This window comes from Erpetoichthys calabaricus, chromosome 11 (assembly GCF_900747795.2).
Source record: "Erpetoichthys calabaricus chromosome 11, fErpCal1.3, whole genome shotgun sequence".
NCBI lineage: Eukaryota > Metazoa > Chordata > Cladistia > Polypteriformes > Polypteridae > Erpetoichthys > Erpetoichthys calabaricus.
The window spans coordinates 142,932,141-142,949,901 of NC_041404.2; the positions used below are offsets into that span (position 1 = coordinate 142,932,141).

Sequence of the window (17,761 nt, forward strand, 5' to 3'; positions counted from 1 at the left end):
CCAGTTTCTGCAAGGGTTTCTCTAATAACCAATTAGCATTTAAAATGACATAAGATAATCTAAGGGAGTCAACCACTGGGACACTGGTGTAATCACTTTGCAGTCCAATGTGAATAATAAATTAAAAATCATTCCTTTCACATAGCAATATCCATTAGAAATGCAACTAATGTCTTGGCTGTATTTTAAAATGGGTTTATTTGTATCTTGGTGAAGTATCAATTTTTATCAAAAACAAATTTCTGGATGATTTTAAACTTTTTGAATGCTCGTGTATCTTTATATATGTCTGTACATCTCCCTGTGCAGGAAACTCATGGACAAACAAGTGTTTTCTTCAATTCAGGCCACCACCAGCACCTCACGCTATGCAGCAGCCATTTTTAAGAAGGGTGAGTATGAGAGTAACTGGGATTAAGCCTTGTCACCCAGCGTGCATCTGAGAGAGAAGTGGCTAGCATAGAGTAATCTTGAATAGCCACCTTATTTCTTTGTTTGCCTGTTTACTTTCCTAGGGGAGCTCCACGTCACTCCACTGCATGGCATTCTGCAGCTGAGGCCAAGCTTCTCGTATCTAGACAAGGCCGACTCCAAACACAGAGAGAGGGAGGCTGCAAATGAAGGTAAGGTGGCCTTTTGATTAACACTGACCACCTGGCCCTGCCCAGCAGGAAACTGCCTACTCATGTGTGCTCACAATAAATTTAATAGTGGTGCTTTTTTATTTCTCTCTATTATAATAAAAAAAATCTTGGGAGACGAGACTTTTTATCCTGCGACGACACGTGACTTTTTGAAGAGACTTTTAAGATGAGATTCTTTCAAGTCACATCATACTTACAACCTTTGGAACCAAGTCCTGCGAGACGGTGACTTTTGCCATTGGATTCTTTCAAGTCACGCCCCTACTTACAACCATTTTCAAACAAGACCACGGTCCTCTCACCTCTCATTCGTGTGAATGCTTTTGTCAGACACACTTCCTGCTCTCTCAGCACTTAAACATTTTAAAGTTTTCTTCACTTGAAGTTCCCTATTTAAAGAAGACGTATTACGTCCAAATCTAATTGAAGAATTTCATCACAAAGGGTTATCAACAGAAAAAATGAGTACACAGGCAATCCTAGCACAGAGAAACGAATTTACACAAAAAATGTCGATCGGTAACACGGCAAATTGGTTATCAGTAAACTATGCTGAAACAGTTGGTGATCATGCAGAAGATGAAAACAACAACTTACAATATTACGACGAATATCTACAACCGTTGACAACGTCCAGTCTTCCACCGCACGAATTACTGTAGAATGAAGGATGTATCCAAGAAAGGTCATGTAGTACATCTTCAGGGGATAACATTACACACCAAAGAAGATCTTGATATGCCATTAGTATTAAAACGTTAAGTTTCCCGTTAGAATCGCTTTTGCAAAGACAATTAACAAATCTCAGAGCCAAACATTTGAAAAAGTCATTTTATTTAATAGAGAGAGAAACAAAATGCAATCACGGGCAGTTATACGTCGCGTGGATGCAAGCGTAACATGAAAATTAAAATCTGTTTAAATTATACATTCACATCCCCATACGTGAGTGGCAGAGCCGCAAAGAGGCTAGCGGGTAGCACTGGCCAGGAGTTTGGCGAGTGAAGCGAGCAGGAGTCAAAGCCCCCTAGCTTTAGTAAAAAGTTGGCATTTTTTTCTATTGCCTGATTTATTTAAGGCAAATCACACCAAAACAATTTTGTATTTGACTGACCAGAGGACCCTGCCATTGAAATGAGACTTTATCAACCACAGATTCATTTCTTTGATATTTTTTTTCTTTTATAGGTGGGGACTCCTCTCAAGATGAAGCAGAAGATGACGTCAAGCAGATCACTGTGAGTACTTGCGTGCTCCTAGTTTTAGCACTTTAGCAGATGCTGAGGCCTGTCTTCTTTTTCCAATTTGCTTTCACTTCTGTTTTCAGGTACGCTTTTCCCGGCCAGAGACCGAGCAGGCACGGCAGAGGCGAATTCAGTCGTACGAGTTTCTGCAGAAGAAACAAGCGGAAGAACCCTGGGTCCACCTACATTACTATGGGCTAAAGGTACAGAGTGCAGGGGTTATATGGGTTTGGAGATTGGACCATCCCAATGGTCCTGAGCATTCAACACTAGGCATGAGACGATACACATATCCCATGATACTAATTCTTATTGTAATTCAGGCTTCACAATACAAGATTCCAATGACATGAAATGTATATTTAGTGTAACTTATTAAACATTCATAAACCAAAACATGGCAAAATAAATGTAAGTCAGAGTGCAATTACGTACGTATTAACTCAACTTTTTGCAAGCTTTTCCTTTTTAGTCTTAAATGTTAACCTAGAATGTTTGAACCACAGTAACATAAGATGTCTGGCATGTAAATTAGCACATGCAAACAAGAATGTCACTGTATGCTGAACACGACAATAATGACCCAATATATCCAAATTTATGATAAACACCAAGCACTGCCCCAAAAATGGCTGTACCTTGCTGACCTGTTAGCTGTGGTTCCTGACTGGATCTATGAAGAACTTGTGTTCTGTTCATGCAGCTCTCTGAATGAAGCTAAGACTTCTCTGCAATGTCCCCTGCACCTGAACACACTCTGTTACTGGGTACAGACATATCTGGGACAGGCGTCTCATTTGACCAGAAAAGCAGACATTACAAATTTGTCTGCTTTCTCTCTCCACCATGCTGAGTGACTGCAAGATCCATTGCTGTATATAATTCCTCGTTGCTGCAGTCGACTCATATTTATGAATCAGTGTCAGTGCAAAGTGTGTCCGTCATTTGAGCACTCCTTCTTCTATCTCACGCCCACTTCACAGCACAATACAAAAGCACTAAATATAACACAGTTCTTCTTCCTTCTCCCTCTCCACCTCTTCTCGACCTTTGTCCTCCACCTCCCGAGACTGGCTCTCCAACTGGTGGTGAGGCGACTCTTTTTATAGTGCAACCCAGAAGTGCTCCAGGTGTTTCTTGACCTTGTTCTGGGTGTGGTGGAAGTGGTGCCACAAAGGACTCTGCTGTAACTGCAGCACCAACAGGGCTGCTCCTAACTACAGTTCCCGGCATGCCCTGCAGAGACTCATTGTACTGTAGTAACTCTGAGGGGGCTGCCGTCTAACGTCTCGGGGAAGATACTGTCCTAAACAGGTTCTCTCCCTCAGTCCTTCCACCCAGCCAGCGTCCCGGCTGGTTAATGGCACTGGCCATCCGTCACAAGAGTTTGATTTGAAAACTCTTGGGTGGATGTAGTAGTACATTTATGGAACAGAGTTGCAATTCAGTATACTCTTCCAAGGATGCAATTGACTAAATTAAGTGTGGGCACACAAAACGCACAATTGTACTGTAGTCCCAGTGCACTGAGTCCTCTGATGTGCACACACTTACCATACAGGGTAATTCTTCAGATTTTTAAAGTCCCTACTTTTGATAGAACCTTTCATTTGCCTTTGTTTTTCATTCCTGTGTGGTAATGTCGTACAACACATGCTACAAGGCTACATTTATTATTGATAATATTTTGTGTCACAAGATGTGATAGTGAAATTTGGTCTCCTGCCTATTCAACACGTTATCATAATACAAGATAACACAGAGCTGAGCATAGCAATAAGTCACATTATCAGCTGGTCAGACTGGTCCTGCAACAAGTTGTGCTTCAAGTTCTCCTGTAGCAAACCCCACATGCAGTATGAGAAACTTCTACTTGTTAGGCAGTTGTTTTTATGTTCAAGGGCACTGCATTGAAAACTGTTCCAGATTCCCACAACTGCTTCCTGGCATCAGACTACCGAGCTGAAGTAGAGACCTGGACAACCTTTAAGAAGCATGTGGGCAAGATGCTGAGACATCTTAACTGTTAGCTAAACAAATAGAGCCTGATGGATTGAAATGGTCACCTCTCATTTTTCAGATTTCTTACCAGGGGCACACCTGGCAAAATGACCTCTGCCTCACTGTCAGTGCCACTTGATTATGCAAGTAGCGAAAAGAGGTTGATGGCTGTGGCACAGTTGTTATGGTTTAGGTTATAGCCAAACAGTTTGTGAAGTGGGCTCATCTGTCTGTTTCCCTTCTAGGACAGCCGGTCTGAACATGAACGCCAGTACCTCCTCTGCCAGTCCACCGAGATGGTAGAAAACACAGAACTAGTCAAATCTCCAAGGTATCTGTATTGTCTAGGCAAATGGTCTGACTACGATATTGTAGGATGGAGACAGAAGATTAACTGGTTCCCGCTTCTTTGACGTTCCTTTTTTTTTTTTCCTTTCCAGTGAGTACTTGGCAATGCTGATGCCCTCTGCTGTGGAGGAGGAGGTGTAAGTTTAATTAGCAGCTTTTAATTAATTAAATTGCTGGTGATTTAGGGCAACGTGGGTGCATGCACAGTTCCCACCTTGCATCCTGGGAAACCTCAGTGCTTGGCAGGTGTGTGGTATGTGGGAGTAAGAAAACCTCAGAGAAAATCCTACCAATCCAAAGACTTGCTACTAAGTTAGCCTGCTTTGGGCATGTCAGTAATTGAACTGGTATCCTCGTCCGAGCCCATTTCTGACTCGCACTGTTTGAAGGGGAACGTAGGCCTGTCGTCCTGTCCAGGAGAATGGAAGAACAACAAACACGGTTGTCTTGGTGCCACCCTGTTGGAATGCACAGACCTCTAGGTCGAAGGTGACATTATTCAAACATTTGACCGACACCCTCTTTTCTCACTGTTTCAGAGAGAAGCCAGTAGTGCCCAGTAATGTGTTATCAATGGCACAGCTAAGAACGTTGCCTCTCGGTGACCAAGTGAGGACTGTCATGAAGAATGGTAGGTTTTTTTTTTTTTGGATGGGGTTGTGTTAATTGTAAGACTGAAGTTCCCCAGTACCACAGGGATATACGATACATGCCAAGTGTGTTTTAAACGTTGCTGGAGGGGTTGGTCCTGAAGGGTCATACTGGCTGCAAGTTTTTGTTCCAACCAAATAGCTTGCCATTGACAGATCTTATTTAAATTTATAATAATAATAATTCATTACATTTATATAGCGCTTTTCTCAGTACTCAAAGCGCTATCCACACATGGAGGAACCGGGAAGCGAACCCACAATCTTCCACAGTCTCCTTACTGCAAAGCAGCAGCACTACCACTGTGCCACCTGTATGGCTTGTTAGTGTTTTCACTCTGCCGTGTCGGGTCATTCTAGTATCGTATGTTATTCTTTTCCAAGGATATCAACCAAATGATTAATAGCCTGAAACAGATGAGCAGTTCAGTTCGTCACCTTTTTTTTTTTTTTTTCTTCTTGAGTTTCTTTATAAATCTTATACATAAACGTCTACGTGTGGAAGTGTATGTGTCTGTCCGGCCCGGAAGTGTGAGGTGGAGTCTGGGTAAGGGCTCCACCTCCGAGGATTCACAGACGAGGCCAGCACATCGGCAAAACAAAACCTCCGAAGTGAGTGTCACTCGCTTATCCGCCATTACAGAAGCATGGTGAGCACATCGACGAAATGGTCTCCCTTTTACTTTTCCTCCCGCCGCTAATACACCAGCGAGGCGAGCACATCGGCAAAATGAAACCTCCGAGGAAAGAGACTCCCAGAGTAGTTCCTTTTCAATTACCTGACATCTCTATATTTCAATTTTTTTTTCCTATGTCAATAGTTTCTAGGACCCCGTGCTGCTTACACAGCTAGTATTTTATGAACCCGCATGTTTCCATTTACACCCATGTTTATTCATTGTGAACTAAGTTAGATGGAGAACTGTTGGTTCCTTTGTTATTTGCACCTTATTGCTAGTAAGGAGCAGTTAAAAACGGTGAATGCGGCTGTTTAAAACCAAAAAAAAAAGCAGCTGGGGGGGGGGGGGGGGGAGACGAGACAAGAGAACTAAATTGAACCATAAAAACGCAGATTGATTTCCAATTAAGAAATTGAGAAACCTGCACCAACTACAACTCTCCAGGGCTGACTTTACAGCCATCTGCCTTAGTGTTATGATAGCCTTGCATTCTCACAGTCAATGTCCACACTACAATGTTTCAGTTTAAAAACTGCGTTTTAAGTGAAAATGGTCTCTTTCCAATCTTATGTACAATCTTATGTCCATCATGTACAAAAGCGTCCCTGCCCAAACTTAAGAGTGAAAATGCATAGTCGTTCACCTACATTGTGCATGTATACACCAGCAGAAACGAGAAGTGTCCTCCATAAAGGGGTAGTTATGCCAGTAGCTGCATGATTTAACACAAAATTGTAGCGACTGGTAAATTTGCCTTTTGCATGTGTAAACGTCATTCATACTGTACAAAACACAACATAGACGCTTACAGGTAGACAACACAACAAGTTTCTTGCAAAGCAAACCCCTCTGTCTGTCATCTTGGGATATGATTCACCTCCAAGAAGGGTGACCAGTCAGGGAATGACATGATGGAATGAACAGGATCCAATCAGGAACAGGCCTCTTAATAAGCACGAACCAATCAAGAGTCTGCATTTTCAGAAGCGTCTGTTTGCACCAATCCACATTGTAACTTTGTACTAGCGTTTTCAGAAATATACGTCTGTGGAGAGATTTTTTTCAAAAGTTTGTTTCCACCTTTTATCCATGCTATCCAGGCATTTTTATCCCTTGATAATGGAGACTGTCTGGGTTTTTTAAATGAAAATGTAGTAGTGTGGACATAGTACAGATGACCCCTAAGGTTTTGTTATCTGTCATATTTGTAAATATCTTTATCTACAATTTTAAACGTTAAAATAATTAATCAGAACCCTGACATCTGCTTCACCCACAGTGAAAATCCTACCGTTTGCCAATCTTATGGGTCTCCTCAGCTCTGGTACGGATTCTACTTCAGTATTGCGGTGCATCCAGCAAGTGGCGATGCTCGTCCAAGGGAACTGGGTGGTAAAGAGGTCAGTCTCTTCTGGTCTGCCTTCTGTACCCTTTTAAGTAAATGAAGCATGGAATGGACCTGCGTGGCCTGTTTACATGTGTCTGAACAGCACAAGGATAACATGGGAGGGCCGTATGGGGTTTTTGTATCTTGACATGTTTTTCATCTGTCTATACAGTGATGTTCTTTACCCCAAAGACACCTGCAGCCCCCACAGTGGTGTGCCATCTGAGGTCCTGTGTCGTGGGAGAGATTATGTGGTGAGCTTCCTGTTAAGACTTGTTTAGAACCCAGATGTGGTATAATCTGTGGTAGCAGTCGAGAGCGTGGTGTTTAATGAGGGTGGCATTAAATGGGAACCTTTTTATTTAATGAAACATTGAAAGCCTGATCGCTGTGAAATGTGAGCAGCTGCACACAGAGCAGTGTGACTTTTTTATTACATCTCATGGTGAAGGACACCAACACTGGCTGATGTGACTTTTTTTTTTTTTCTGTTTTCTTTCAGATGTGGAGGTTCACGCAGGACAGATGGGTGGTGAGGAAAGATGTCTCTACCGTCACTAAGGTGCATAATCCTTTACTAAATGCATGGGCTAAATCCTGCTGGTACTGTACAGGTTAACGGCTGAGTAGTTGTTAGTTGAAGGTCAGGGCCCAAGTTTGTTTGAAAGGTTAAGGTGATTTTTATAAAGTTCTCTTTCTTCAACTTGTGCCATTTACAAATCAATTTGTGTAGCCCACTAGTTAATTGTACCATCTCTGTGGCACACCATACTGTAAAGTGTGCATTTTTTTTTTTTAATTTCCATTACACATTGTTCTCGTTATATTCGCTATTAAGACCCTTGCTAGTACAGAATACCTGTTGCTTCAGTGTGGATTTAAATTCACATCTGCTTATCCAGTTCAAGTGTTTAGGCAGCTGGTTGTGCGTGCGAGTGCACCCTGTGGTGGGCCATTGCCCAGTCTAGGGTGTCTTCCTGCTTTGTGCCTAGAGACATGCAGAAAATAATAATTGACAAGTCCAAGTTGGCCCCGAAGAGTGAGTTTAGTATATACAAGAATGGGCCTTGAATGGACTGCTGCTTCCTATCCGGCATTGGTCCTTGCACCCCGAATCTTTATATATAAATGTCTACGTGTGGAAGTGTGTGTGTCTGTCTGTCCGGCCCGGAAGTGAGAGGTGGAGTCGGGGTAACGGCTCCACCTCCGAGGAAACAGACAACTTGCTTAGCTGCTAATAACACAAGTGAGGCGAGCACATTGGCAAAACGAAACCTCAGGAGAAACAACAACAACATTTACAGTGGGGCAAAAAAGTATTTAGTCAGCCACCAATTGTGCAAGTTCTCCCACTTAAAAAGATGAGAGAGGCCTGTAATTTTCATCATAGGTATACCTCAACTATGAGAGACAAAATGAGAAAAAAAAATCCAGAAAATCACATTGTCTGATTTTTGAAGAATTTATTTGCAAATTATGGTGGAAAAAAAGTATTTGGTCAATAACAAAAGTTCATCTCAATACTTTGCCAACAAAGGGTATATAACAATGACAGAGGTCACACGTTTTCTGTAAGTCTTCACAAGGTTTTCACACACTGTTGCTGGTATTTTGGCCCATTCCTCCATGCAGATCTCCTCTAGAGCAGTGATGTTTTGGGGCTGTCGCTGGGCAACACGGACTTTCAACTCCCTCCAAAGATTTTCTATGGGGTTGAGATCTGCAGACTGGCTAGGCCACTCCAGGACCTTGAAATGCTTCTTATGAAGCCACTCCTTCGTTACCCGGACGATGTGTTTGAGATCATTGTCATGCTGAAAGACCCAGCCACGTTTCATCTTCAATGCCCTTGTTGATGGAAGGAGGTTTTCACTCAAAATCTGACGATACATGGCCCCATTCATTCTTTCCTTTACACGGATCAGTTGTCCTGGTCCCTTTGCAGAAAAACAGCCCAGACGGGCCTGCACATGTACTGGCTTAAGCAGGGGGACACGTCTGGCACTGCAGGATTTGAGTCCCTGGCGGCGTAGTGTGTTACTGATGGTGGCCTTTGTTACTTTGGTCCCAGCTCTCTGCAGGTCATTCACTAGGTCCCCCGTGTGGTTCTGGGATTTTTGCTCACCGTTCTTGTGATCATTTTGACCCCATGGGGTAAGATCTTGCGTGGAGCCCCAGATCGAGGGAGATTACCAGTGGTCTTATATGTCTTCCATTTTCTAATAATTGCTCCCACAGTTGATTTCTTCACACCAAGCTGCTTACTTATTGCAGATTCAGTCTTCTCAGCCTGGTGCAGGTCTACAATTTTGTTTCTGGTGTCCTTTGACAGCTCTTTGGTCTTGGCCATAGTGGAGTTTGGAGTGTGACTGTTTGAGGTTGTGGAAAGGTGTCTTTTATATTGATAACGAGTTCAAACAGGTGCCATTAATACAGGTAACGAGTGGAGGACAGAGGAGCCTCTTACAGAAGAAGTTACAGGTCTGTGAGAGACAGAAATCTTGCTTGTTTGTAGGTGACCAAATACTTATTTTCCACCATAATTTGCAAATTCTTTAAAAATCAGACAATGTGATTTTTCTGGATTGTTTTTCTCATTTTGTCTCTCATAGTTGAGGTATACCTATGATGAAAATTACAGGCCTCATCTTTTTAAGTGGGAGAACTTGCACAATTGGTGGCTGACTAAATACTTTTTTGCCCCACTGTATTTCTATAGCACATTTTCATACAGATAATGTAGCTCAAAGTGCTTTACTAGATGAAGAGAAGAGAAAAAAAGACAAAGTAAGAATTAAAATAAGACAACACTAATTAACATAGAATAAGAGTAAGGTCCGACAAGAAAGACAGTCACTTAGCTGCTAACATTGGCAAAACGGTTTCCCTTTTACTTTTTCTCCCCGCCACTAGTGCACAAGCGAAGCGAGCACGTCGGCAAAATGAAACTTCAGAAGAAAAAGTCGCTTAACGTCGGCAAAACGGTTTCCCTTTAACATTTTCCTCCCACTGCTAATGCACAAGCGATGTGAGCACGACGACAAAACGAAACCTCCTAGGAGAGAGACGCCCAGAGAAGTTCTTTTCAATTACCTGACATCTCTACATTTCAATTTTTTTTTTCTGATGAATTCAATAGTTTCTAGGACCCCGGGCTTTTTACAGCACAGGCTTACACAGTTAATATGAAATAAAGTTCACTCTCTTGTCTTTCTGCATAAATAACTTGGTGACGTGAACCATTTTGACACAAAGGAAAACTTTTACAGCCACCAGCATAAACAATTCAAATTGCTTGCTCCACCCCATTGTGCAGTATTCCTCTACAAGCCCACCTTGTCCCACGTGCTCCTTTCTTAATTTAGTTACCTCCTGAGGATGTGAAGGATTTCCTGGAGCAGATCTCCATTCCACGAGTGAATCGCGGTTGGGAGTTCCTCCTGCCGGCGGACACAGAATTTGTCAGGAAGCACCCGGACGTGGCACAGAGGCAGCACATGTTGTGGCTTGGAATCCAAGCCAAGTGAGTAGGGGGGTTAACCACGGGGCTTCAGATGGAACTCTGAACATGGCCATAAGTGAAGTGTCTGGATCACTCATCCCTGCTTTGCTTCTTGTAGATTAGAAAAGGTGTTCCATCTCTCCAAAGATGACATGATGCCAAAGAAGATGCAGGACCCCCCAGCAGGTAAGAGGGGTGACACCCTAGGGCAGAAGTTCTGTTTGAGCTAGCGTGAAAACGAGATAGTAAAGATGCATTGTGTTAATGAAATGAGCCCCTCACATGAAGAGTAAACCCAGCACGATGTGGGGGGGCTTAACAAGAACAGCTTAGGAGTTCTCCTTTCAGATCTGTAATTTATCGTGAAATTCGAAATCCTGAGCAATATTTTGTATGACAGCATAAATAGCAAGCATCTTCATCAAAGTGTTCCACAGGTTAGACCACCAAGCCATACAATACCAGAGTGGAAGGTGCAGGTGGAATAAAATGGAGACTACGGTACATTTTCAAAGCTGAGTAATAAGACTGACAGAACTGCCTTGGTCTTTTTGTCTTGTGCTGGACTGCAGGAATGGCTGTGGTGAGTGGGCAGCAGCGCGTCAATGCGGCGAGAGCAAAGATGCAGGAGAACTACAACGCCATGGAGAAGGAGCTGCTTTCTCGGAGGAGTGGAGTCCTAGAAGGAAATGTGAAGATCAAAGAAGAACCCCTGAGTGACGGGGAGGAGGCTATGGATGTCTCGGGGATGAATGGCTCTCTCAATGGCATGCATGCTGACGACAGCATGCGGGACTCTCTGAATGGTTATTTCCCTCCGGGTACCCCACGGGGCAATGCCCCACCTATGCAGGAACTGCGGGACTTTGTCAGCAGCATCTTTAGGAAGCACTTTGTCTTAACGTTAAGCGAACTCAAGAGGCTCTTCAACCTGCACCTGGCCAGTCTGCCCCCAGGGCACAGCCTGTTCAGCAGCATTTCGGACCGCCTGCTGCAGGAGGTGGTGCTCGACAGCAACTGCAAGCAGATTCTGGTGCCGGTGAGTGTGTTCTAAGGGGTTGTGTCCGAGTGCCAGGGACAAGAGGACCTTTCTGGGAAATGTACCTGCTAATGGGATCTAGTTCAGTGGTCGGACCACCTTTGACTCCGCAACCACCCGTTGTGCAAGCGAGGCCACTTGCATTAAAACCTCTTTTTGCTTTTTCTCAGTTCCCACCACAGTCTCCCGCCGCAGCTGATGAGCAAAAAGTGTTTGCGATATGGGAGACGGGGGATCCACTTGACCAGGTGAGCATCAGCCACTGCACACCTCTCTGTGTGTGTGTGTGTGTGTGTGTGTGTGTGTGTGTGTGTGTGTGTGTTACCTTTTACTTAGCAGAAGTCCTGTTGCTCAGTGTCTTTCCCCTTCTTCACCTCCATGTCACTTCCCTTTGCTGTTAGCATCGGCAGCTGCTGCTAGAGGTCTTCATGAAGAACTACCGGGTCCGGCGCAACGTCATTCAGAATAAGCTGACCCAGGAGTTTGGCGACAGCGTCACAAAGTCTGACATTGACCGACTGCTCAAGGTACGGCCTTTTTGTTTCATTTTTCTCTCTTGTGTTCTTTGATTTACAGCACCTTCAGAAAGTCTTCAGACCCCTTCACTTTCTTCATATTTTGTTACGTTGAAACCTTTGTGCTAAAATCGTTTTCATTTTTTTCCTCATCAAGCAACACTCAACACCCCAAAAGTGACAAGATGATTCTTAGAGTGTATTATTTATTAAAATAAAAAACTGAAATATCACATTGAGCCAAGCATTCTGACCCTTTGCAGTGACACTTGAAATATGGCTCTGGTGCATCCCATTCTGTTTGATCATCGTGTTCGGGGTCCACCTGTGGTTAATCCAGTCGATTGCACTAATTAGGAGAGGAACACATTGGGCTATAGGAGGTCCCACAGTTGAGCAAAACTCAAGCCATGAGGTCAAAAGAATTGCCTGCAGAGCTTAGAGATGGGATTGTGTCGGCGCAGTTCTGATGAAGGCTACCAAAAACATAATCTGCAACACTGAAGGTTCCCAAGACACAGTGGCCTCCTCATTTCTTAAATGTAAGATGTTTTCAGACTCTGTACTCTTGGATTCTTGGGTTTGACATGACAAGCTTTGTACACCCGGATTTGAGGATTTTCTGCCGTTGTCCTCCGCAGATCCTCTTAGGCTCGGTCAGGGTGGATGGAGACTATTAGTGTGGACAGCTATGTTTCAGATCTCTCTCCATAAATGTTCGATTGGGTTCAAGTCCAGGCTTAGGCTGGGTGACTTGAGGACTTTCCCAGAGTTGTTCTCAAGGCACTCCTGTGTTTTTGATTTGACCTGTTGGAAACTGAACCTTCAGGCCAGTCTGAAGACCAGAGTGCTCTGCAGCAGACTTTCATTTAGGATGGCTCTGTGCTTTGCTCTGTTCAGCTTTTCCTCAACCTTGACTAGTCTTCTAGTCCCTGATGATGATGATGACACCACCATGCTTCACCGTTGGAATGGTCTTGTGTAGTGATGAACGTTGCCTGGTTTCCTCCAGACGTGACACTTAGAATTAACTCTTTGGAGGCAGGAGTTGACTTGGAGTAATGTCAACATCTACGGGTAGAAGGCGACAATCAGTTTTACACGTCAACAAAAGTCGCTGTTACATTTTGGTTTAATTCTTTTCGCTAGAGGGCAGTCGGCTGCGTTGATTTGACCTCAAATCTCCGCGTATGCACAGAGTAGTGCAGAATGAACAATATCTTGCACACAAGAATTTTTGTAGGTGTTGCAACAAATTTAGCTAAAATGGCATCGTCATCTGGCAAATGCGGAAAGCAGTCTGCTCAGTTGATAATGTTTTGCAGGTTATTGTTGATTCAGACGCTGACTTATCAGACTCTGATTTTGATGCAAGTGGTGTTGAGATCAAAAAAGAAAGTGAGGTACCTGCACCAGCTGATTGGTCCCCAGCCGATGGTAGTGATGAACACAACGCCATGTCATAGATATGTGAATTCACATACTGGAGCGGCTCTTATCCGTGTTATGTTGCTCTGTTTTTTGTTTTTTTTTCCCCAGAAAACTGAGTTTTTTGGAGGAAAATATTCAGACTTGTGCCAATATGTGAATAAATGATTAGCCCTTAGAGTTAAGGATAAGCTGTTCAATTTTGGTTTCATCAGACAAGAGACCCTTTCCCCCCCCCACAGTGTGTCTTTTTGCAAACTCCAGGCAGGCTTTCATGCGTCTTTTACTGAGGAGAAGCCTCCATCTTAGCCACTCTGCCATAGAGCCTACATGTAGTGGTGGTTGTCCTTCTGTATAAGTTTCTGTCATCTCCTCACAGATTCCCTAGAGCTCTGCCAGAGTGACCATCAGGTTCATGGTCCTCTCCTTCTCTCCCACCGATTTTGCTCATTTCAGCATGGTGGCCAGCTCATGGTTGTTCCATACTTTCATCTAAGAATTCATGGAGTTTACTGTCCTCTTGGGAACCTTCATTGCTACTGAAGTTATTGGTCACCTTCCCCAGATCAGCGCCTCATGACAGTCCTGTCTCTGAGCTCTGCAGGCAATTCCTTTGGACCTCATGGCTTGGTTTTTGCTCATCTGTGGGACCTTCTGTAGACTGCTGTGTACCTAACCAGCCCAGTCAACTGAATTGACCACAGGTGGACTTCAGACATCTCAATGATGATCAATACAATGAGATGCGCCTGAGCCAAAGAAAAGGGTCTGAATACTTGTTACCATATATACATGCGGATAAGACGGGACTTGATTTTACCGTATAATTTCTGGTATTTTATAATGTCGAATGTGGAAAACTCGCACTATTGGTCCAAGAGATTACAATATGCTAACGCCCACCTGAGAGAGTAACCACGGAGCACACGGCATTTTTTTTTCTATGTGGGTGTGGCAATGCGCTGTATCAGCGTGCGCTCCTAACCGCTCTCGCTCTGTTGAACTATTCTGAAGTGACGTTTGCACCGTTTTGTGTTTCTTGTATCTCACACCCTCATACACCTTCATCATAGATAAGGGATGCTCTTATGATAGAGCGTTCAATCAGAAGAAAATATGAAGCTGGTTTTAAATTAAGTCGTTGAAGTAGCAAAATAAATTGGTAACTGCGCTGCTGCAGCAAAATTCAACGCGTCTGAGCAACTGATACGAGATTGGAGGAGGTAAGAAAACGTAAAAAAAAAATTGTCGCATTTTTGAATGGGCATATAAGTCGATTTTATCGATTTTTTTTTTTTGAGTTTCAAGACCCGACTTCTACGTGAGTACATACGGTAAGTTATTTTTAATAAACTTGAGACGAGGTCTGTTATCCTGCTTTCACTTCATCAGTAATTTTAGCACAAAGCAGCGACATCAGAAATTGGGGTCTGAGGACTGCCTGAAGGCTGCGTATTTGTCCACTGACCCAGAGTGTGTTTCATCTTGTTCTTGTCGTCCTCCTACAGGAGTGCTGCATGTGCTACGGGGCAATGTGGTATCTCAAGGGGACGGTGCCATCCTGACAGTAGTGCAGAGGAGGGGGGGGTCCGGGAGCCACATGGGAGGCGTCTCTCTCAAGGACTTTGGCCGATCGGCACACTGGGGAGTGAAGAAGCAGGCTGGGTGATCCGGCCGGCCTCCTGTCCACACAAACTGTGTCATCGGAGCAAATGAAACCAACTCCGAGACCATCAGCGTCTGCCAACAAATTCAAAAATGAATTGAGAGAAGAATTTTTTAAACGATGGATTGCTGAGGATTTGTAAGTGGAAGGGTTGTGGTTAAGCAAAATTCTTAATGTTTTTGTTTTGTAGCTTGTTACTTTTTAAAATGATGATGATGATGATGATGATAATCTGTAAAGTATATGCAGTCCACCCAGTTGGGGGTCTATGTCTGGTGTGACCATGGCCGAAGCTGCTTTCTCCAGGCACAATGTCAACTCTTAAATGGTTTAAATGTTGAATTTTCTAGAAGCTCCTGCTTATATGGAATTACAGCCATTGGGCATTAAGGGGATTTTGCGATTGCCTCCTAGACAAAGTCCATTTATCACGGTCATATAAGCCCCGTTGGGGTCTTTTGAGGAAGTCGTATTGGTGCTGCCTTGATTTAAAAACTGGTGAAGGGCACCTCTGGACGCGTGGCCATTGCTTACCACGCAGAGGATGATAATGATGAACTTTAAAAATGAAGTGCAAATAAAGACTTGCAAAGAGTTTGTGCAGCGTGTCGCCCCAAGTGAATGTGTCAGTCATTGTATTCGACTTCAGAGGGGTCTCTCTGTGGGGTGTCTGCCTGGCAATTTGTCCATCTGCCCTGAGATGCCACTGCTGGAGCGTTGGGTGTAGTGGCGACATTGTGCTGACATCACCATGAAGTGTTCAGAAGGGGGGTCTCTGAGCAGCCGACTAAAGGAGCTCTCCATTTAGCTCCCGCTGCTAGGGGGTCACTTCTAAGCCCTGCTGCTGCGGGTTCACGACTGGCCACCGGCAGTTACCTTGGCACAAATCTTCAAACTGAGAATCCCACAGCAAAACACTCGACGACGCTGATAAGTGGAGCATAGTGGTGACGCTGCCCAGAAGAGGGGGACGCGCGGCCAAACTTCACTCCATTACCTGCTGTGCTGGAAGCCATTAAATGACTGGCATGGCACCACATCCAGTTATTGTATGGTGTGGGTGTGCATACGTAACATTTTTGCCAGCATCTAAATGTTATCTACAGCAGTGTCTGGTTCTCCTAATGTAATCTGAGCAATTGACTGCACTCCTATGGCAATAAGGGCATCTAGCAGGAATGAAGCTGCTTTCGTCCGCTGTGACTGGTGTGCTGATGAAATGTCACAAGTCCTCCAAGGCCACAATGAGACTGACAACGCTGTTGGCCCATACTATTCTTCGTAGCAGCAATTCTGTCAGCACAAGTGCCAGGTCATAGTGTTATCCCGCTTAGACGCCGGTGCCTTATGCCTCTTCCAGACCTCCAGAACACAGACAGGAGGCGCTGGAATGTCACGTGTGATCTTTCACCCTCATGAATGTTGGGGGCGGGGTTTTGACATGTCAGGTGGGCGGCTGCTGTATAAGCCAAAGAAGTTCTGTGGCATTGTGATTGCATATGTATGAGGGTGATTAGCATGTACCATATATGGTTGTGACAGGGCGGCCTCCTCATAAATAAGTGAGAGATTCAAAGAGAAAGGCTACTTCGAATAAATATATAAATACACATTTTCAAGGGGATTGGGATTTATAAAGGTAGAAATGTGGCAACACCAGATTTTATAAATCTTTTTTGCTGTAAACATTTTCCTGTATTTTTACCATGTGTGTATTTTCGTGCTCAAATCCACACAAAGTTTCATAGATGAGGCCCCCCCTGCACGTTTTCTTCCCAATTGGTTTCTTTTAATTGGACTTTTGTCTTGAGTCGGCAGGCTTGTATTTCTGTTTTTGTTTTGTGGGTTTTTTCTTCCTTAGTAAAACCAGTTTATAAGAAAATTTTATTTATAGTCATATAACAGTTAGACTCTGCTTTATATATTAGATACATTTATATATGTATGTTTGTCTACCATACAAATCTGCACCGGGCATCCAATTGCCACCAAACTGGGCATGGGGCTGCTTTGTGATCAGGAGGAGGTCATGGAGTATGTTTGGTTGGGGAAAAATGTCCTTGGTCAAGCGCAGGACACCTTTTGACCGACACAACGTTCAGAAAAAGTCCCCGTATTTATCATCGACAAGATGGCCGCACGTTGCAAGAGACGTTAACGGTGGCGCCATCTAGCCGCACATTTGGTCCCTGTACATCCCTCTTTACCAATGTTTCTTTAAATTGCCAAGAAAAGCCAAGCAAAATGACACCTTTTATTGGCTAACTAAAAAGATTACAATATGCAAGCTTTCGAGGCAACTCAGGCCCCTTCTTCAGGCATGATGTAATGTAGACATGCGGTTACATCTTGCCTGAAGAAGGGGCCTGAGTTGCCTCGAAAGCTTGCATATTGTAATCTTTCTAGTTAGCCAATAAAAGGTGTCATTTTGCTTGGCTTTTCTCTACATTCATAATGGCTAACACGGTACAACACCCTAGTACTTTAAATTGCCAAGACATTGCAGAAGTGTCCCAAGTATGAGAAGGCCGACTGCTTTCATTGCATGAAGGGGAACTGCCGTATGGATGTAAAATGTGAACGACCCAGTGCGCGTGACTGGCTTTGCGTATTTGTGGTGCTATTTGCTCGCTTTCCGACTCGCAGTACGATTTCAG

The 17,761-nt window shown here is 43.9% G+C and overlaps 1 protein-coding gene across 1 annotated transcript in view; it reads left to right on the forward strand.

Moving 5' to 3' along the window:
* Positions 1-15,702, forward strand: part of polr3e (polymerase (RNA) III (DNA directed) polypeptide E) — a 33,259-nt gene extending 17,557 nt beyond the window's left edge. The window contains exons 6-21 of the mRNA XM_028814186.2: positions 310-392; positions 516-623; positions 1,833-1,882; positions 1,972-2,091; positions 4,135-4,220; positions 4,330-4,374; positions 4,777-4,868; positions 6,847-6,967; positions 7,127-7,208; positions 7,457-7,516; positions 10,320-10,477; positions 10,575-10,642; positions 11,029-11,495; positions 11,666-11,743; positions 11,897-12,022; positions 14,947-15,702. Of these exons, the coding sequence (XP_028670019.2) occupies positions 310-392; positions 516-623; positions 1,833-1,882; positions 1,972-2,091; positions 4,135-4,220; positions 4,330-4,374; positions 4,777-4,868; positions 6,847-6,967; positions 7,127-7,208; positions 7,457-7,516; positions 10,320-10,477; positions 10,575-10,642; positions 11,029-11,495; positions 11,666-11,743; positions 11,897-12,022; positions 14,947-15,003 (1,801 nt within the window). The 3' untranslated portion in view covers positions 15,004-15,702. The remainder of the gene's footprint in view (positions 1-309; positions 393-515; positions 624-1,832; positions 1,883-1,971; positions 2,092-4,134; positions 4,221-4,329; positions 4,375-4,776; positions 4,869-6,846; positions 6,968-7,126; positions 7,209-7,456; positions 7,517-10,319; positions 10,478-10,574; positions 10,643-11,028; positions 11,496-11,665; positions 11,744-11,896; positions 12,023-14,946) is intronic.
* The last annotated feature ends 2,059 nt before the right edge of the window (positions 15,703-17,761 follow it).